The sequence below is a fragment of the Rattus norvegicus genome, chromosome 2 (genome assembly GCF_021556685.1).
Source record: "Rattus norvegicus strain SHRSP/BbbUtx chromosome 2, alternate assembly SHRSP_T2T, whole genome shotgun sequence".
Taxonomy (NCBI): Eukaryota; Metazoa; Chordata; class Mammalia; order Rodentia; family Muridae; genus Rattus; species Rattus norvegicus.
Window position 1 is genome coordinate 73,427,288 of NC_141535.1, and position 22,658 is coordinate 73,449,945.

Genomic DNA, 22,658 nt, shown 5'->3' on the forward strand with positions numbered 1-22,658 from the left:
ATATTTTTTCTTGAGTTGTGAATGTTGGCAAAGAGTAGTCCCTTCTGGTTTCACAGGAGTGTTTGCTTCTCTGATGGTCTAGCTCTCCCCCTCACAGGATTTGGGTGCATGGAGCTGTTTGAACAGTTCAGTTCAGATTCGGATGCAGATCTGGACCTTAGGGCTCCTGCAGTTGATTACTCCTATATTCCTGTGTCCAGAGGCACTCTGCAGTTTCCTCTTTGGCCAGAGATGTGGGCAAAGTTTGGCAGAAGTGGCAGTCTGTCCTGCCCTGTAGTCTCATGATTTCCCACACTTCTGAGTGTTCAGCTTTCTCTCCCACGGGATTTGGGAGCAACGAGCTGTGGACCAGGATTAGAGAGGTACTGGTCACAGCCAGAAACCAGAAGTGCTGGGTTCCAGAGGACTTCTGCCTTTGTGTGTCCTTAGTCCATCACGCAGGTCACTTAGAGCAGAAAAATTGGTCTTAACTCTTCTCTCAGGCATGTAGTCGCACCTGGAGGCTGACTTTCATCTCTCCATGAAGGCAGCAACTAAAAGGGTTGACTTTTATTTTATTTTATTTTTTACTGTGTTTTCTGTTCTCTCCCTTACGAGAGCCTACCTTTTAAAAAAAGTGGAAAGCAATAAAGCCATCTTCAAAGGACCTCTGTTTTCCATGGTCAGGTTTCCCACAAATATTCACACAGATAGGAAGGTGAATGTACAATATATTTGTAAACACACACACACACACACACACACACACACACACACACACACACACACATATATATATATATATATATATATATGTATATATTCATACATTCCCTTTGATTCTTTCTAAACTATGGATCTAGCAAATCTGGACATGCCTTGCCATCAGGTCATTGATCTTCTCCAGTGTTTCTTCTGGGTCAGGCTTACAACTCACTATCCAGACAATGTTTTGATATAAACCTGCTTTGTTCTTCATTTCCACTTCTGTATTGGCTCTTCTCGCAGTCTTCACACCTACTTTCATTCGGTATACTATACTCCAAAAGTGTGTGTGTGTGTGTGTGTGTGTGTGTGTGCTCACGTGTGTGTGTAGCTGCGTCTGTTCATGCTATATGAATTCTTTTTTTACTTTCAACACCAGCCAGGTACAGAGGAGGAAATACCTTCTCTGTTGTCTTTTTTGGCATATTCAGTAGACAGAGAAGTAACATTTCAGTACTCCAGACTGATTGTAATTCTGTAGCTGATTCATTCTATAAAGGAAGCACTGCAGGAAAAATTGTCTTCATTAATCCTTTTCTTACTTTAATTTAATTAATCTTAACTCTTACATTTTTCCTAAAATGTAAACATTTCATTCTAACCTCCTCGGGTGCATGTCGTACATACATTTAGAATATTTGATTCTCATTATATTTCATGTCCCTAGAAGTAGTTCACCACATCTGTAGTTTTTATTTTCAATAAATAAAAAATGTATCATTGAAGTACATAGAATGTTTTAAATTTCCATTGGCTAAAGAAGTACTGTATGTTTGTTAACTGTTATATACTTTAGTACATTTATTTTTATGTTTAATCACATGCACCACAAAGTTAATTATATTTTAAAAATAATAAAAATAAAGTGTTGATTTCACAGATGGAATACTATATCTTGCTGTAAATTTTAAGTTTAAAAATCATAAATGTTCTACCATGTGATGAAAAACTCTGTGTTAGGAAATTATTTATATTGTATGTGAATGATACACACACACTCACACACACACACACACACACACACACACACAATTCAAGACCCATTATTTGACTCAATGGTTATTTTTAGGATTTTTTTAATTGAAATCTGTACATAGAAGTATTCAGGACTTTGACAGTTCTGCACTTGACTTCATTTGCATTGAGTCAGCTACTGGAAGTATATTGAAATTATTGTCACTAACTGGAGTCATTTGAATAGCATGCTTTAATTTTAAGTTAATTTTTAAAATGATCAATATGTGGCAGTATTATAATTAATATGAAACTCAGTATAATATTTTTGCAGGAAAAATGAATAAGTAGTTTTTCTTTAACCTTTTTGGAACCTCTTAAATTACATAATTTATTTAGAAAATTGTGCAGGAAAATTCTGTTTTTATTTTACATATGTGAACACACACATATAATGATTCAATATATCAAAATAATGATGAAAGAATGAATATACTTCAAATGTCCTAGTTTCAGTCTATTTTTCTCTTTCAAGGACATTCTCACCTCATACTGTGATTCCTTCAGTTTATCCACTGCTTGATCAGATTTTATTGAAATATTGATTTTCAACCTTTCTTAGTGATTATGAAATATGCATAGTCTCTTAAGCTTCTTTCCTAATGAAATTTCAGATTATTGAACATAAAAATCTGTCATGAAAAAATGTGATTGTTTTGTAAAACAAACCTCATCCTGAATGCTTTATCTTTATTGTCTAGGCTAGAGTAGTGAGCTTACATTTCAAGTGTGTGCTTCAACAATACCAACCAACCAGAGCTCCCAGGGACTAAACCACTCTCCAGAGAGTACTCATAGACAGACCCATGGCTCCAGCTGCATATGTAGCAGAGCATGGCCTTGTTGGGCACCAGTGGGAGGAGAAACCCTTGGTCCTGCTGGACCCCCAGCATGAGGGAATGTCAGGGCAGGGAGAGAGGCAGGATGGTATGGGTGGATGAGTCAGGGAATACCCTAATAGAAGAAGGGGAGAGTGTATGGGGTAGGGGGTTTATGGACAGGAAACCATGAAAGCAGAAAACATTTGAAATGAAAATAAAAATATCCAATGAAAAGTGTGCTCTTTATGTCTTTTCATCCTGGTTTATTATGATATAAGTCTTACCAACTCTTTTTCCACATACGCTGTCCCTTTTCAGATAGTGACATCTTCTAATCATTCGTTCCTTGAAAGTGTGCCTTTCTAATGACTATTAAGTCTTCTTAGATTCTGCATGGCAGAAGCCCTTTAATGCAGGATACAGTTTGTGAGAGTAATCACCTTACTGAGTTAATGAAAAGATACATGTTCTTTATAAAATCTGGAGGAGGAGGACAAGAGGATATAAACATCAGCAAACGGCAATTATTATTGGTCCGAATATTTGGGTCAGTGCCCTTATTGAGCACGACTCAACAAGAATTACAGTATCAATTGGTGCTGCAATGAGACCTGAACCATAGCATCAATTTCTCTTTTGATCTCCTAGGAGCAAAATGTGTTCACCAGTGATTTAGTTGTTGAGATTTTTCGTTGGTCAGCTTTTGTCTGTGATCATCCTCAATTCCTAGTGTTTCTGTCATTTATTATGTGTACCCATCTCCTCAGAAGTAACCTCTCAGAAGACAGCCACAAAGCTGCCTTCATCACTTCTTAAAAATAAAAATGTCCTCACCTATTAAGTCAGAGGCTCAATTATATGTCAAATTGTTAAGGACCGTACTTATATTCATATAATTTGTTTTCCCTTAAAACTCAGGTCCTTGTTTGTTGACAGGCTATCAAATTCACATGCCATGCCTACTCTTAGTTCTGGTCTACTGAACACAGATGTTGGGCGCCCTTGTGGGACACTTAGTCATGATAATAAAAATAAAATAATAATAAATGCAAGCACTTCTGCATTTTGTCCTCCAGAAATATTGATTTTCAAATTCATGAAAACATCAATAAATGGAGCCCATTGATTTCTACATAACATTATGTAGAAGCAGGAACTCTGGGAGACAGTGGGAAGTGAGTCACCTAAATGATTACATTTAATACATCCTCAGAAGTGAAAGAAAATATCTGCACATTCTGATCTTTATTGTTGTGACTGTTCTGCCTCTAAGGCAAAAGAGAATGCAAAAGGAAAGAGTCACTGAATATTGTAGCTTCCCTAATTCTTCTTTGTTTTAATTTTAGAGTAATGTTAAATGTACATATTTTATTTCATTAAAATTTTGACCTCTTATCACCTAGCTCCCTACCATGTTATGTTACCTTTTAAAAAAATCTGGCTTAAGCGGCATAATCCTAGCTAAGGAGAAGGAATTACTCATTGACACTCTGTTTTAACAACCATTTTCTTACACTTCTACAATCTTTCTTATTTGACTGGGCTGTGAGTGGTGTCAGAAGGATTTCTATTTACTGTGTGAGAATTAAATCCACTCAACATCACAGAAATATTCACTGTTCAAAGATTATAAGCAAATCATTTTCATTCTTTACTTCTTTAAATGCTAGAATTTTATTGTGATCACTAGCAAGTGAAGTTCATTATCCCCAAATCAAGATGGCTGTAAGGTTAGTTAAATTCAAGCAAAGAGCCAGCTGCTGATTCTGTCGGCTTTTACTGAGATGTATCATTTTCTAAGGAGAGATTGCTTAAGTGTCAGGGTCATCAAGAAGGAGCTCCATCTTGGATATTACCGTGCTGCTTCTCTTAAAATTTTTCTCCAGGGCTCTGTTACTGCAAGATGCAAGATTTCAGTTGCAAAACAAATCTATAGGTAGAAATAGGTTCTCACCAATGCACCCCTACCCCTTAAACTTGACCACTTAATTTTCTCCAGGAGTGTTAGGTGAAGAGTTTCCCAAAGCTATTGACTAGCCTGACTTCAAAAAATGATGTATAATAAAAAGAGAAAGGAATTTAGAATTCCCTTCTTCAGCCATTACCATGAAACTGACATAGGAGCAGGGAGCCAAATTCATTCAGATAAGTGCAAAGTAAAAATTTATTTTAAGGATTGTCGAGAAGGATTTTTTTATAATAACGCAAATGTAGACATTTCAATATGTAGGACAAATCAGGGAGAGAGATGAGGGGAAGGTGATGCTCATGACTGCATACTAAGACACAACATCTGATTCTGAAAGTAGTAATGGAGCAAGCCCAAGTGATGGACATGCAGCTTGCTTTCTGGAAACACGTACAATTAAGCTAATAAAAATCAGTGTTGGTGAAATAGAAATCAGCAGTTACTAACTTCAACATTATAATGTCTAATACATTCAGAACTTTGAGCACTTATAAAAACTGACACTTTTATATTTTAATTCAGATTATCATGTATTCCTTTCCATCTTTGTGTATATATATATATATATACATATATATATATATTCAGATGTGTGTGTGTGTGTGTGTGTGTGTGTAAATATATATAATTTCTCTTTCAGACTAATGGTCTATGGAGACAAACTTGTTACTTCTTGGAATGTATAAATTATACAATGCATCTTTTCCTAGAATATACTGAAAGTAAAGAGGCATGATGTAGCACCTTCCTTGTACCCTAAAATATGAATTTCCTTCTTAGAAATTACAATTGAATTCTTAAGAGTTTAATTGTAACACCAATATTTTTGTTCCTTATGAAGGCCCCCAGCAGATATTTTAAAATATGTGTCTACCTTGCCTTGTGCTAACTTATCCAAGCTAAACCTTGTCATATTTGTATTATTTTCTTCTTCCTAAAATAAGAAATGTTTGCCAATATCTCTAGGCAAATGGTTGCCTTTTTTGGCTCACTTGGTTTACATTATGTAGCCCCTGATGCTCTTAAAGTCTAGATCATCAAGCATCAGCCTTCTAAGCTCTGGGATGGTTACTAGTAGCTTTCCTCACAAAGCTGAGTACGATTGACCCCACCTGCCATCACAGCTATAGGGAAGCTGAGCTAGGCGGGCTGTCAGTTCAGGGCCAGCCTAAGCCACATAATGTGATTCTATGTCAGCTCAACTTCCTCTCCCACAAGAAAGTGTCCCATTGCTCCCATGCTACAGTGATCATAGACTATTAAGTATCCAGATATGGAGATGAAAGTCTGATATTTAAAAGTAGAAGAAAATCAAAACTGAGCATTAGTGCATATGTACACTGAAAATAAAGAGGCATGATGTAATGTTACTTGTAATGTCTTCTATAATTTACCAATGTTTGAGTTATTATTCTAATAATATCTAATTATTAGATATTATTATTGGAATGGAAACAACTGTAATGACCAATCTGCTGACTTTTATACGCTTTTTTACTAATAAAATACCTTGGCGTTCAAGACTTTTAACAGAAAATGGTATTAGGGGAAAAGTAAGAAAAACAAATGTCTAACATTGTATGTGGACCTGAAATCTAAATAATCAAAAAATTTATTTCATTTTTGCTCTATTCTTTCAGTCTTTACTTGTGTCCAGTAGATGTCAGTATTGGATAAAAGCAAAATCACGTCTCTCTCACTGCACATTGCCTAGTAGGGAGGACTTGAGTAGCCCTGTCTACTTTGATAGGGAGATGGAGATTTGTTAATTCTGTGTACTAAGATAATTAACAGTACAGGTTTCTTCTAACATGCCGCTCATCTCTAATGTTCCTACATATTTACATTTTACTTTATCAACTCTGTATTCATAGAAGAGGAGAAGCTGAAACGTGTGTAATTCATTGTAAGCAGCTGTCAGATTGCTTAGAAGCAATGTTCACCATTTTCTGCCCAGATCTATATAAATATAATTTCTCATTTTGTCTTTATTACAGCCATTAGATTTTGAAACAAAGAAGGCATATACTTTTAAAGTAGAGGCCTCCAACCTTCACCTTGACCACCGCTTTCACTCGGCTGGGCCATTTAAAGATACTGCTACGGTAAAAATAAGCGTGCTGGATGTGGACGAGCCGCCAGTGTTCAGCAAGCCACTTTACACCATGGAGGTTTATGAAGACACTCCTGTGGGGACCATCATCGGAGCTGTCACAGCACAAGACCTTGATGTGGGCAGTAGTGCTGTTAGGTATGAAAAACATTTTTTAATGCTCATTAGAAATAAAAAAGAGATCAACATGAAATAAAAAACTTAATTATTAAAGGTGCTGCTAAGTAATAGTAGTAGAGCATGTCCCACAAAATTTAATGGCTACTTATTAGTGTGATGGTCGAAGGATTGTCACAGAAATTCAATGCATTAACCAACATAAATCCTTACAATACTGTGTACAGTGTTGCAATGCTGGACATGTCACTCAAACTAATGAGTCACTTTTTTTTTAATGAAAGGGACTGGCAAAACAACTTTAAAGAATGATACCAAGGAGCAGTGATATCAAAGTACTTTCACAATACATAGAGTAATACATACACTGACATATTTTTCACTTTCTTTAAAATCTTTGTCCTGCTATCACACATTGATTTTGAAAATGAGGGAGTTGTAATATTTGGATATTGCAACCGATTTATCCACTGTGATAGCAGAGTTTGCTGTGTTTGATATGGTGTGAATGGTTGTGAATAGTGTGAGTGACTAATTTAAGAATACAACGAGTTTATTTTTTTTCTTTCTTGAAAGGCTGAAAATGGAAAGTAGGCCCTGTACTCTATAAACAAGTAATTTACTGAAGAAACAAACCTCTTCATCTCCAGGAGGAGTTCTAGACCAAAGTTACTATACTAACATAGAAGAAAATAGACAAAACTGCTAAAACTGTTTTCCATATGAGAACCAATTTAATGGTAGTCTTTGCCCAGTGATTGGGTATATTTTCAGAAATAGACTCAAAAGTCTGTGTGTCTTTCTTATACTCATCTGAATCTCCCAGAGTTCCATGCTTAGTTTCAGCTTGTTCTGAAAACATAGCCCTTGGTGACTGAAAACCAGTTATTTCTCACAGTACCAGATACTGCAAAGTCCAAGACCCAAGTGCTCGTACAGCTTGTTTCTGATAAAAACACTTTATTCTTATGCAAGTTGTTATTTTTTCTGCTGGAACCAATACAAGAAAGGAGATTAGAGTTTTTTCTGGTTAATTTTGTACAGACATAAATCATAGTGTGAGGGATACTTTATCATCAAATGATAGCTCTCAGAAGGTTTAAATCTTCATTTTGATTGAGGAATTTCAATTCACGATTCTGTTATGGAAGGAGACACAAGGGTCCCATAGTTAACATTATGTACTGGCTCACCGACCTTCGTTGTCTTACCACACGTCAAATATAGTTATCCGATTTAAATATTCCTCCAAAGGACTGAATGATTCCATTGCCAACACAAGAACTTAACACTTAATATCTTCCCTAAATAGCATTTACCAAAGACAAAGGAGAATTTTCTTGTTAGATCCAAGGTAGACAAGTTCTTCTGTAGTAGTGAGTATTTTTTTTCTCCATCTTTATTTTAAATTGGGCATTTCTTACTTACATTTCAAATGTTTTCCCTTTTCATGGTTTCCAGGCCAACATCCCCCTAACCCCTTCCCCTACCCTTCTATGTGGGTATTCCTCTCCTCATCCTCCCCCATTACCGCCGTCCCCCCAACAATCCGGTTCACTGCGGGTCCAGCCTTGGCAGGGTCAAGGACTTTCCCTTTCATGGTGCCCCTACTAGGCTATTCACTGCTACCTATGAATTTGGAGCTCAGGGTCAGTCTTTGGGTAGTGGCTTAGTCTCTGAAAGCTCTGGTTGGTTGGTATTGTTGTTCATATGGGGTCACAAGCCCCTTCAGCTCTTTCAATTCTTTCTCTGATTACTTCAACGGGGGTCCGTTCTCAGTTCAGTGGTTTGCTGTTGGCATTCACCTATGTATTTGCCATATTCTGGCTGTGACTCTCAGGAGAGATAAACATCCGGTACCTGTCAGCCTTCATTTCTTTGCTTCATCCAACTTATCTAGTTCGGTGGCTGCATTTATGGACCACTTGTGGGGCAGACTCTGAATGGGCGTTCCTTCAGTCTCTGTTCTAAACTTTTCTGCCCTATCCTCTCCTAAGGGTATATCCCCTTTTAAAGAAGGAGTGAAGCGTCCATATTTTCATCATCCTTCTTGAATTTTATGTGTTCTGTGTATCTTGGGTAATTTGATCATTTGGGCTAATATACACTTATCAATGAGTGCATGCCATGTGTGTTTTTCTTTGATTGGGTTACCTCACTCAGGATGATATTTTCCAGTTCCACCTATTTGCCTATGAGTTTCATAAAGTCATTGTTTTTGATACCTGAGTAGTATTCCATTGTGTAGATGTACCACATTTTCTGTATCCATTCCTCTGTTGAAGGACATCTAGGTTCTTTCCAGCTTCGGGCTATTATAAATAAGGCTGCTATGAACATAGTGGAGCATGTGTCTTTGTTTTATGTTGGAGCATCTTTTAGGGATATTCCCAACAGAGGTATAGCTGGGTCCTCAGGTAGTGCAATGTTCTATTTTCTGAAAAATCTCCAAACTGATTTCCAGAATGGTTGTACTAGTCTGCAATCCCAGTTGTGTCGATGACTTCTAGGGATTCTTCTGCTCCTGAGATTCTCTCTCCTGTCTCTTGTATTCTGTTGGTGATGCTTGTATCTATGGCTCCTGGTCTCTTCCTTTGGTTTCCTAAATTGAACGTTGTCTCCCTTTGTGCTTTCTTTATTGTTTCTATTTCTATTTTCAATTCCTTTACCTGTTTGATTGTGTTTTCCTATAATTCTTTCAGAGATTTTTGTGTTTCCTCTCTAAGGGCTTCTACTTGTTTACTTGTGTTTTCCTGCATTTCCCTAAGGGAGTTCTTTATGTCTTTCCTAAAGTCCTCCATCATCATGATCAAATGTGATTTTAAATGTAGATCTTGCTTTTCTGGTGTGTTTGGATGTTCAGTGTTTGCTTTGGTGGGAGAATTGGGCTCTGATGATGCCATGTAGTCATGGTTTCTGTTGTTTGGGTTCCTGTGCTTGCCTCTAACCATCAGGTTGTCTCCTGTGTTACCTTGTTTTGCTATTTCTAACAATTGGCTTGACCTTCCTATAGGCCTGTGTGTCAGGAGTGCTGTAGACCTGTTTTGCTCTTTTCTTTCAGTCAGTTATGGGAACAGAGTGTTCTGCTCTGAGGCATGTAGTCCTTCCTGTTCACTGTATAAGGGCCTGCTCCTACTTCTGGGTCCCTGTATGCAGGGCGCCCAGATGACAGTAGGCGTTCTTCTCTAGAGTCAGAAATGTGGGCAAAGAGTAGTCTCCTCTGGTTTCCCAGGCATGTCTGCCCCTCTGATGGTCTAGCTCTCCCTCCCACTGGATTTAGGTGCAAGGAGCTGTTTGACTGGGTCCTTGAAGATCTGGGCTCTGTCTGGAACACACGGCTCCTGCAGCTTGACTGCTCCAATCTTCCGGTTCCCAGAGGCACTATACAGTTTCCTCTTGGGCCAAGGATGTGGGAAAAGGTGGGCAGATGTGGTGGTCTCTCCTGCCCTGCACTCTCAGGATTGCCCACACTTCTGGGTGATCTCTTTTCCACGGGGTTTGGGAGCAGGGAGCTGTGGGCTGGGTGTAGTAGTGAGTCTTAGAAACTAAATTAGTTCTGTGACTTTTAAAATATGTGACATGTCAGTGATAGACCAGATATTAACCTTCTGTATATGAAAGAAAGGATGAAAGAACAGTGGTATCAATATAATTCTAAATTATAGCAGGAGGAACTCTACTCAAGTTGTAGGTTTTCGAAAAATGACCTTTCTCTAGGTTATGGCTTGGTCTTATAGATCCATTGAATGTAGAGTCTTCTAGATCCTTTAAAATGATACATAATACATTTAACTGCAAAACCAGTGTCCACTCTGTGGATTTCTTTTAAGCCTCACCTATACATATAAGTCACAACTTTAGAATATTGACCATAGCTAGCCCCATGTTTTAGCTTGGTTTTTGCAATATACTGACATTATTTCAAAAGCAGACATGCTTATCATCTCTCATGATGTTTACTTGTGACTGAATTCCTTCTTTAAGAAAGGTACATGTGTTTGAGTCATTAGTTCAGTCTAAACTTGTTCATGCAATTTTCTCATTTCTCTACTTTCTTTAATCCCCTTATAATGTGGTTCTTCCATAACATTTGTCTCCAGTTGCCATGAGGGTTGAAATCTTTTGTTCATTCTCAAACAAAAATTTTTAATACACACTCAAAGGAATAACCCTAATATATTTTCTGAACATTCATTTTTGTAATAATCTCCCTTTTCATAAAGTCCAAGACAAAAGTACTTCAAATTTTGCATTCTGATATCCTTTTGCTTAACAAATCTATCTGCAATTAATTTATCTCTTTTGACTTCTTTCTGTTGAGAATAGAATACCAATGTAATTCATAAATATTGTTCTTATTGAATCTCAGATAAATATTGTTTTGGCTCTCTAAAGTTATATGCTTTCATAGAAAAACATTATAACATGAAATCTACCTTCTTCCCCCTCTTCCACTTCTCTCTTTTCCTCCTCCTTCTCCTCATCCTCTTTTTTTTTTTTTTTGATTCTTTTTTTTCGGAGCTGGGGACCGAACCCAGGGCCTTGCTCTTCCTAGGTAAGCGCTCTACCACTGAGCTAAATGCCCAGCCCCTTCTCCTCATCCTCTTACGCCTCTTCCTTTTCTTTCTCTTCTTCCTCCTTCCTCTTCTCCTCGCCTCTCTCTTCATCTTTCTCCACCTCTTCTCTTTTATTCTTCATCTTCTTTCACCCATGGGTTAATATTTGAAAGCATTTTCTCTAATAGAAATGTACTCGCTGGATTTTTCTTTGAAACTGTGCTTTAGTTAAGTTTGTCATTTCCCTCTGTTCCTGAAACCTTTGCATGTATTCCTCCCAACCCTCCTTCACATCCATGGCCTTTTCAACAATATGATTCTATTTACATTTCATGAAATTGGCTTTATTATTTGTGTTCTTCCAAGATCATTGGAACTCCCATAGAAGATCTTTTTCTAAAGTTACCCAGTTTCTTTTTAACACTTGATTATTTACTAAAATCTTCCTAAATGCCTATATACTAAAAAATTCCAAATCCTTCCAGCTGATAGACATCTTTTAATTCGGTATTTTAAGAAATCTACCTGCTAGCCGGATGTAGATCGCTCCTGAGAGACACAGCCAGAATACAGCAAATACAGAGGCGAATGCCAGCAGCAAACCACTGAACTGAGAATAGGTCCCCTATTGAAGGAATCAGAGAAAGAACTGGAAGAGCTTGAAGGGGCTCGAGACCCCAAAAGTACAACAATGCCAAGCAACCAGAGCTTCCAGGGACTAAGCCACTACCTAAAGACTATACATGGACTGACCCTGGACTCTGACCCCATAGGTAGCAATGAATATCCTAGTAAGAGCACCAGTGGAAGGGGAAGCCCTGGGTCCTGCTAAGACTGAACCCCCAGTGAACTAGTCTATGGGGGGAGGGTGGCAATGGGGGGAGGGTTGGGAGGGGAATACCCATAAGGAAGGGGAGGGGGGAGGGGGATGTTTGCCTGGAAACCGGGAAAGGGAATAACACTCGAAATGTATATAAGAAATACTCAAGTTAATAAAAAAAAAAAAGAAAATGTTAAATGCCAAAAAAAAAAAAAAAAAAAGAAATCTACCTGCTATGTGGTGCCAGTTGTACCAGTGGTATCAGTTTGCTGTGTCAGAGCCCCAAAGCATTTGGAACCAAAACATTTCCATGCTTCAGTAAGAAATTTTGAGTCTATAATCAAAATAATGATAGATATGGTGTCTTAATATCAATCTCATCTTTGAAGTTTCAGTAACATTCCCATCTTCCTCTGCCAGATTCTTATATTCATACAAGGATAAAAGAACAACTCTCCCAAGCGCTTCTGACAGGGTCAGTTATCAGGCTGGAAAAATGGCACAACATTCCAGAGAAGAGACTTCCCTACCAGAGCACTGTGTGTGTATTCCTAGCATGAAACTTGTAGCTGTCAACTACATGTAACTATAGCTCCAGGAGTTTCAGGGCCTTCTGTAGGCTTAATAGATACTGTACCCTCACGGTGTTCAAAAAATGAGGCCAAGTATACACATTTACACATTTAATAACTGATTGTTTTATGACAATCAGCTCTTTCTTAAGGGTGTCACCCAGATTTCTTATTTCATCTTCTCTGTCACTGCCTCACCTCCTAATTTCATATTTGGGTTAGTATGTTGACATATGGATGTATTGTGTGTATGTGTGTGTGTGTGTGTGCGTGCATGCGTATGTGTGTGTGCAAATGTGAGATGAATGTATGTTTTGTATGTCTGTCTCTCTCTGCGTGTGTATTCATTCATTTGTGTTCACAAACTTCTATAAACATGGAGATGCAAGAGAAGATTGCTCAAGGATCTGTCTCTCTATTACTATTTACTTTATTTCCTTTTTATTGGATATTTTATTTATTTACATTTCAAATGTAAACCCCTTTCTTAGTTTCTACTCCATAACTCTCTATCCCATACTCCCTCCCCCTGTTTTTATGAGGGTACTACCATTCCCAACCACCTACTCCTTCCTTCCTGCCCTGACATTCCCCTACACTGGAAAAATGAGCCTTTATAGGGCAAAGGGTTTCTCCTCCTATTAATGCAAGACATTTGCTACTTATGCTTCTTGAGCCATGAGTCATTCCATGTATACTCTACAGATGTATCTTATCAATGAACCTCAATGTAGTGTGGAGGACAACATGGCCAAATGAACATTCTTTCTCTTAACTCTACCTTGTGCTAGTGTAATGGACATGTATGGTCATACCTGTTTTCATTGTTCTTTTCACATTTTTTAATATGAATGCTGGGGTCTCACGCCAGGCTCTCCTGCTTGGGAAGCAAGCATACTTATGAACTGAGACAGCTCTCCAGCTTATCATATGAATTTTAAAAAGTTGCACAGTCAACTGCAATCCTTCCCTTTTAAAATTTTTGTTTCAAGTTCAAGAGGCAATTGTAAAGATGTACACTTGACTTCTCTGAGTAGAAACAACCATTCGGCACTCAATATTTTATTGCAAGTGCTCTGCAGGTTCTTCGTGGGGAGCAAATATTGTTATATTTGTTATCTTAAATAAAGTCAGCTAACCTTTAGGAAACAATGCATAGACAAACAGTAATCAGCGAGAGACGTTCACAAACTTTTTATGTATTGATGGTTGCTGTGTATTAACGTGTTGTAATTAATTCGTGTTCCTGAAACCCTTATGATTCCTGCTCATGCATTTAGCTGTAAACATCTAATGATGAGATTTATAGTAACCTTTGTAGAACTAATGGTAACTGCATAAATTTTAAAGCTTTGTAACAAACACGAGAAAGTAGCCACATATGGGGAGAAACCGTGGACAGTTCAGTAAGTGAACATTTCTGTCCACAAAACATAGCTAGAGAACACACAAAAATGTTTAATGCATTGCTTGGATATTTTGATTTCAGTGCCATGGCCTCAAGAGAAGTACACATTAATAACAATAGATTGCCAATCAATTCTCCTGAAGTAAGAAATTTTAGAAGTCTATAAGTGAACATTATAGTAAGACAATGGGGCAAACTTTTAAATAAAAAGATAAATGAATAAAGTATTTAATCATGACTGCATTAGAGAACAATAGAAAATCATAATTTACAGAAGCCTTCCTGTCTCTACTGTATGTTTAGTTTTTGCAAAAGACACTATCATCCTATGGTGCTACTGTAAGTGAATTAAAGTGGTATCCTCTGGTTTATGTCTTGTGAGAAGCACTTATTTCCACAAAACAACAGATACATGTGGAGCTTAATTGATCCCTGTGAGGAGTTGTCAAAAGACAGACTTGTTCTTGAATGACATGAAACCTGTCTTACTTCCATTTCCTTGGGATAAATAAGGAACTTGAATTAGGTCAGTTGAGAAACAAGAGCCCTGATTCATCTTTCTTTACTGTAAAAATATGCTTGCTAATTTCTCAATAATAGTGAAAAAATATGTTCTTGAATCTTTACAAATGAAAATTATATAATATTGACCAATGCTCTTATGTGTTTTAGTTTCCTGTCATTTCATGGCATTTAGCAAAAACTCATGGCTACTCTGATTTTCATTTCCAGATATTATTTCACCACTATTGCCATCATTATCATTACTGTTCAGATCAATAACTCAAAATAGAACTACTTTATTAGGACCTAAACTAGCTCCACAGAAATGTTCTCTTAATGTTTAATATTCAGCAGTTAAAACAAACATAGCCTCTCTCCCCACCTTATGCATCCTATCCCTTGGTTAGCCTTTGTCTTTGTGGGTAGTATTACTGACATCCCCTCACTGTGACTACATACCTGAGTATATCAAATTCAGGGAGAAGGGATTTTCAAAGCAGGTTCAGTGAGTTTAACCCGTTTTCTCTATGTTTCGTTGCTGGGGCAACTTTATGTTGAAGAGTCTTTACAGAGGTAGAGATGCTCACAACACAGCATCTAAGAAGCAGAAAAAAAGAGACATAAAAGGGCCATGAATAAAGAATATCAACCAAAGACACGCATCTATGATCTGTCTTCTTTAGTCCTTCCGTAGTCCTAATACTTCATCTATCTATGAATTCAAAACTGGTGATTTTATTGATCAATCTTTAATTTTGTGATACATTTATGTCTTACCAGCCCACCTGCTAGGATGTAAGTGTTTAAACTTCAGAGAAGTATTTTATATGTTTGGATTCAAACCATAAGAAAGCTCAATTTCTTACCTCTGATGTTATGGATGTATGCTTTGTTATTTAAAAACTGATACCTTGTGAGTCATATACACCTGGAATAAGTACATCTACTACTTTTGAATGCCATAGCCAATAAACTAGACATTTTAGGGTAAATGGAAAAATCTAAGCTCAGGAAACACTGAACATGATTTTGGAATATAAGAATAGACCTGGCTTTCCATATGCCTTATAAAAGATTTTATTTAGTTAATAATTGTCCTATTCAATCGAGGAAAAAACAAATACTAGTAAACTGATAGTTTTTGACATACTAATGTTATTTTTGTGAAGATGAAAGAGAAAAGCTGATACAGAATATTATATGTGTGTGTATTGCCAATTCTAAGACATATATATATATATATATATATATATATATATATATATATATGACTTATTGTGATTTGTTTCTATCAGTGTATAAGCTTTGCAAGAGGAGATTTGTCTATACATTGTTTCTGGTGGCATATGCATACCTCAAATATGACCTAACACTTCATGAAGAATCAATAGACATCATCAAATGAATATGGCAATTTGTGTTAATAATTTCACCTAACTAGTATAATGTCATAATATCTGCTTTATCTACAATTGAATGTATTTTTAGTTTTGTTTATTTATTTTATTGTTTATTTATTTTCATTCATATATTTTCTGATGTATTTGACTATTTTGCCTACAAATATGTATGTTTACAATGTGTGTGCCTGCTATCTGTGAAGGCCAGAAGCAGGCAGCAGATCCTGGAAACTAAAGTTATGAATTACTGTGAGGACCATGTAGTTGTTGAGACTGAACAAGTGTTCTCTATCTTAGCAACATATGCTCTTAACCACTGAGTATTCTTTCCAGCTAATAGTGGTTTCTCCGAGATATAAAAAAGTGTGTAGAAAACTACCAAGATTTCTGTATTTAAACTCTTGTTTTCATGTAAATAATTAAGATTATCCCTAGAAATTACTCCAAGGAAAGCCACAGCTGTAATTTAGACAAATATTTTGTACACAATCAATATGTATATATATATATATATATATATATATATATATAAGCATACACAGACACACACTACACACACATGTACACACACTTTTTTCCTTTATAAACAGGCTCATCCTACATAGCATTGGATGTTTTGGAATTCATTACATAGATTAGACTGATATTGAACTCAAAGAGATCCTCTTTCCTCTGCCTTCCATATGCTACTGTTGGAATTAAAGACAGCAGCACTATTCCTGGCTCTCATACACATTTAATTTTGTATTTATTTTGGATATTATAATATAATTAGAATATTTTGCCAATGTAGTCACTGTTCTTTCCTCCTCTCTCTCTCTCTCTCTCTCTCTCTCTCTCTCTCTCTCTCTCTCACACACACACACACACACTCCTAGATACATTAATACAATCATCTCAGTCTGTATAATTTTATTCATATTTATGCTTTCAGAATTAAGTATCAAAAGACTGACTGACTTGTTCTTCCTGAAAGAAGATTGTTTCTCTTGCTCTCAGCATTTCTTTATTACCTAAAATTCTTTTTGTAGAGTGAAGCCTTGTAGACATTTTGTTGGCTTTAAGATGATTCATCACAATTTTCATATTGTAAACACTATAAGAAAGAAATAACAAAAGTAGTAAGATAATATAGTAATTATCTTAAATTTTTATTTCTTATGACTTTTTTCTATTGTAAACTTGAATCATCGATATTTTAATGCAAAAGAATATTTTCTGTCTCTTAAATAATAAAACATAGTATATGAAAATCTTCATGGAACATAAAACATGGACTCTGCAAGGATGAATTTTTAATGTTTACACTAAGAAAAAATCAATTTTGGTTTCAGTCATAGAAACTATGATTCCTAGATTATTTCATTAATTATGAATAAAGATGACCACTTGCATTTAACAGTAGCTTAAATCGAATCCAGTAAAACATATAATATCTATTCTTAAGTCATTTGTAAGTGTGCAGAAAATAAACTTAAAGACACTATCTGAAAACATTAGAGGGGAAATAGTGTAGGTATATTGGTGATCATGGTAAGAAGAGGGAAGTAGAGATGAATATGATGTAGCTCAAAGGCACTCAAGTAAAAGTAAACCTTTAGGACAATGTGTAATAAAGAAACTGCAGCAGTCGCTGAATCTGCTAATCCCTGGGGTCATTTGCTCAGTTTGACTTGTCACTGAATACTATTCTTAGTGTTTAAGACCCCCAAGGGAATTATTGTTCTGAGTTGGTTTTTGCATGAAGTCTACTTGCAAATGTGCTGAAGGCACTTACTTTCCATTAGCTGCATTTATGGTAACTACAAAGCAGAGAGATTCCTTTACTAAAATAAATGAGTACCTGAAAAAAAATATAAAATCGTTTTTAAAGAAAAAATTTTTGGCTGGGACAGACTGGTAGCTAGTTTTTTCCGTGGAAGAGGCTATATACTGAGGCATACTAAAGGATCCACTGCACTCAGCATTTGGTAAGAACACCCCAAAGTCCCACAACTGCTGCTGGTTGGGACACACTATCCACCCAAACCACGCCCCCCACCTCCCACCCACCCCTGCATATAGAATATGAATCCCCTTCTGCCTGGTCATTTCTGCTGGGACATATTTCTAGCTAGTCTGCTCCCCAGAAGAGGCTATAACCTGAGGTATACCAGAGGATCTGCTGCATTCAGAGTATTTGATAAATACACCTAAAGTCCCACAGCTGCCACTGGGAGCACAGTAGGCTCAGGGACCCACCATCCTCTCAAACTCCCCACCAATGAAATACTAATACCCTTCTGCCTTGTCCTCTGCTGGGACAGACTGCTAGCTAGCTATTCTGCTCCCCAGAAGAGGTTATATCTTCAGACATACCAAAGCACCCCTGCATTCAGAATATTTGACATCATATCTTACCATACCAGAAGAACCACTGCACACAGAACATTTGATACCACATCCTGAGGCATCCCAGGAGATCTGCTGCTCTTAGGGCACTTAACACCACAACTGGAGACATCCCAGGAGATCCACTGTACACTCAGAACACCACAGCTTAAAGGCATCCCAGGAGTTCATCTGTACACAGGACAACTAGGCAATTATCACCACAGTCTGAATACATGCCTGGGGCTCTGTGGTATGCAGGGCAACTGACACAAAAGACCAAAAACCCTCCTCCTTGAAGAGTGGCTGCATATAAGGAAACAGAAATTCCAGTCTAATGACACTACCCCACCCAAAGAATAACTTCACACAGGACAACAGTTTGATTGCTCCTTTGAAGATCCAACAGTCTGAAGGTCTCCCAGTAGAAATACTGCAGCCATGGCAACAAATCAGCAGATTCTCTGCATCTCCAAAGACCCTACAGTTGGAAGGCTCCACAGGAGGTCTGTTACAACTAGGGCCACAGGCCTACCAGGAGACTTGTTGCAACACAGGGCCAAAAAAAGGCAGATTCTGGACAAAGTCACCCAGACCAGCAAACACTAGGGAAAACCAGATGGCCAGAGCCAAGAAGAAAACCATAAGAAACAGAAGTCAATATACACAGGCATCATCAGAAACCATTTCTCCTACCACAGCAAGCCCTGAATACACCAACAAACCTGAAAATCAGAAAGCTGACCTAAAATCCTATCTCATGAAAATAGTAGAGTCCTTTAAGGATGATATAAATAACTCACTGAAAGAAATATAGGGAAACACAGCAAACAGGCAGACGCCCTTAAAGAGCAAATAATAAATCCCTTAAAGAAATACAGGAAAGCACAATCAAACAGGTGAAGGATTTGCAAAAAGCAGTCCATGACCTAAAAGTGGAAGAAGAAACAATAAAGATAACACAAATAGAGGCAACATGAAAATGGAAAACCTAGGAAAGAGGTCAGAAATTATAAATGTAAGTATCACCAACAGAATACAAGAGATATAAGAAAGAATTTCAGGTATAGAAGAGATTGACACAATGCTCAAAGAAAATTTAAAACATAAAATAATCCTAAGCCAAAACATCTAGGAAATTCAGAACACAATGAAAACATCAAATCTAAAAATAATTGGAATAGAGGAGAACAAAGATTCCCAGCTCAAAGAACCTGAAAATGTCTTCATCAAAATCATAAAAGAAAACCTCTCCAGCCTAAAGAAAGGGATGGCCATCAAGGTACAAGAAACTGACAGAACACCAAACCAAGGGGACCAGAAAAGAAAATCCTCTTGTCACATAATAATCAAAACACTAAACTCACAGAACAGAGAAAGACTATTAAAAGGTGCAAGGGAAAAACACCAAGTAACATACAAAAGCAGACCTATCAGAATTACAACATACTTTTAATCAGAGACTATGGAATTCAGAAGAGCCTAGTCAGAAGTCATACAGACTCTAAGAAAGCACAAATGTCAGCCCAGGCTATTATAAACAGTGAAACTCTCAATCAATATACATAGAGAAACTGAAATATGCCAGGACAAAACCAAATACAAACAGTATCTATCTATTAATCCAGGCCTACAGAGATTGCTAGGAGGAAAACTCCAATACAATGAAGATAAACATACCAAAGAAAAGACAAGATTTTAAGCTTCTCACAACAAATCCAAAAGGAGAGAACCAGACACACACACACACACACACACACACACACACACACACACACACACACACACACATCAAGAGCCAATGATCATCTGTCTTTAATATCTCTCAATATTAATGGACTCAACTCACCTATAAAAAGATGTAAGTAAGTCCCCTGCGCACAGAGAACCAGAAATAGGGGCAGGCTCTTCTGGATGCTGCTCTCAAAGAGAGCTGAAACTGAGCCCTGAGGAGTGATTTCAGACCTGAGACCAGAGGTAAGATCAACTTTTCTGCTCAAAGTTGCCTCCTGATGGACTCAGGACGCACAAAGGCAAAATTCCTCTGTGACAGGACACTTCCGGTTTCTTGTTGGCTACCAAATCTCACTGATCCCGGCCCACAGCTCCTGCTCCCAAATACCATGGGAGAGAGAGCTCATCACCCAGATGTGTGGGTGATTCTGAGACTGCAGGGCAGGAGAGACTGCCACTTCTGCCCACCTTTGCACACATCCCTGGCCAAAGAGGAAACTTTATAGGGCCTCTAGGAACAGGAAAATAGGGGCAGTCAAGTTGAAGGAGCCCTGCAGTCCAGACTACTCCCTGATCTGAACAGAGCCAGTCAAACAGCTCTCTGCAACCACATCCCATGAGAGGGAGAGCTAGACCTTCAGAGCAGCAGAAATACCTGGGAAACCAGAGGAGACTACTCTCTGCCCACATTTCTTATTCTAGAGGAAAACACCTAGCACTATTAGGGCCCCCTGTGGACAGGGACTCAGAATTAGGGGCAGGCCCTTCTGGTTGCTGTTCTCAAGGAGAGCTAAAACCTAAAACTGAGGAGCAACTTCAGGTGTGAGAGCATAGGTAAGACAAACTTTTCTGCTCCAAGTGACCTGCCTGGTGGCTCAGAACACATGCCAGCAGGAACAGCTGAAAGCCAGTGGACAGGAACAACTACATACCTGAAAGCAGAACACTCTGTTCCCATAACTGGCTGAAAGAAAACAGGAAAACAAGTCTACATCACTCCTGACACACAGGCCTAGAGGATAGGCAAGCCACTGTCAGATATAGCAGAACAAGGTAACACCAGAAACAACCAGATGGAGAGAGGCAAGCACAGGAAAACAAGCAACAGAAACCAAGACTACATGGCATCATCAGAGCCCAGTTCTCCCTCCAAAGCAAACACTGAATATCCAAAAACACTAGAAAAGCAAGATGTAGATATAAAATCACATTTGTTCATGATGATGGAGGACTTTAAGAAAGACATAAAGAATTCCCTTAGTGAAATGCAGGAAAACACAAGTGAACAAGTAAAAGCCATTAGAGAGGAAACACAAAAATCCCCAAAAGAATTACAGGAAAACACAATCAAACAGGTGAAAGAATTGAAAATGGAAATAGAAACAATAAAGAAAGCAAAAAGGGAGACAACCGTGGATATAGAAAACCAAAGGAAGAGACAAGGAGCTGCAGATACAAGTATCACGAACAGAATACAAGAGATAGAAGAGAGAATCTCAGGAGCAGAAGATTCCATAGAAATCATCGACAGAATTGTCAAAGATAATGTAAAACACAAAAACCTACTGTGCCAAAACAAACAGGAAATCCAGGACACAATGAGAAGATCAAACCTAAGATTAATAGGTATAGAAGTGAGTGAAGAATCCCAACTCAAAGGACTAGTAAATATCTTCAACAAAATCATAGGAGAAAACTTCCCTTACCTAAAGAAAGAGATGCCCATTAAAATACAAAAGGCCTATAGAACTCCAAATAGATTGGACCAGAAAAGAAACTCCTCCTGTCACATAATAGCCAAAACACCGAATGCACAAAACAAAGAAAGGATATTAAAGGCAGTAAGGGAAAAATGTCAAGTAACACATGAAGGCAGACCTATCAAAATTACACCAGACTTCTCACCAGAGACTATGAAAGCCAGAAGATCCGGGATAGATCTCATACAGACCCTAAGACAACACGAATGCCAACCAATGTTACTGTATCCAGGAAACTCTAAATTAACATAGATGGAGAAAACAAGATATTATATCATAAAACCAAATTTACCCAATTTCACTCTACAAATCCAGCCCTACAAAGGATAATAAATGGTAAAGCCCAACACAAGGAGGCAAGCTACACCATAGTGAAAGCAAGAAACTAATCTTTCTGCAACAAAACAAAGAGAAGACAAGCACAAACATAATCTCACATCCAAATACGAATATAACAGGAAGCAACAATCACTATTCCTTAATATCTCTCAACATCAATGGACTCAATTCCTAAATAAAAATACACAGATTAACACACTGGATACGTAATGTAATGAGGACCCAGCATTTTGCTGCTTACAGGAAACACACCTCGGAGAAATAGACAGACACTACCTCAGAGTAAAAGGCTGGAAAACAACGTTCCAAGCAAATGGTGTAAAGAAGCAAGCTGGAGTAGGAATTCTAATATCAAATAAAATCGATTTTCAGCCAAAAGTCATCAAAAAAGATAAGGAAGGACACTTCATATTCAGC

General features: G+C 37.6%; 1 protein-coding gene across 2 annotated transcripts in view; it reads left to right on the top strand.

Moving 5' to 3' along the window:
- Positions 1-22,658, top strand: part of Cdh12 (cadherin 12) — a 1,210,919-nt gene that overhangs the window by 1,118,405 nt on the left and 69,856 nt on the right. For both annotated transcript variants that reach the window (XM_087621288.1, NM_001427475.1), the window contains 1 exon segment: positions 6,546-6,799. In XM_087621288.1, coding sequence (XP_087477414.1) covers positions 6,546-6,799 — 254 coding nt within the window.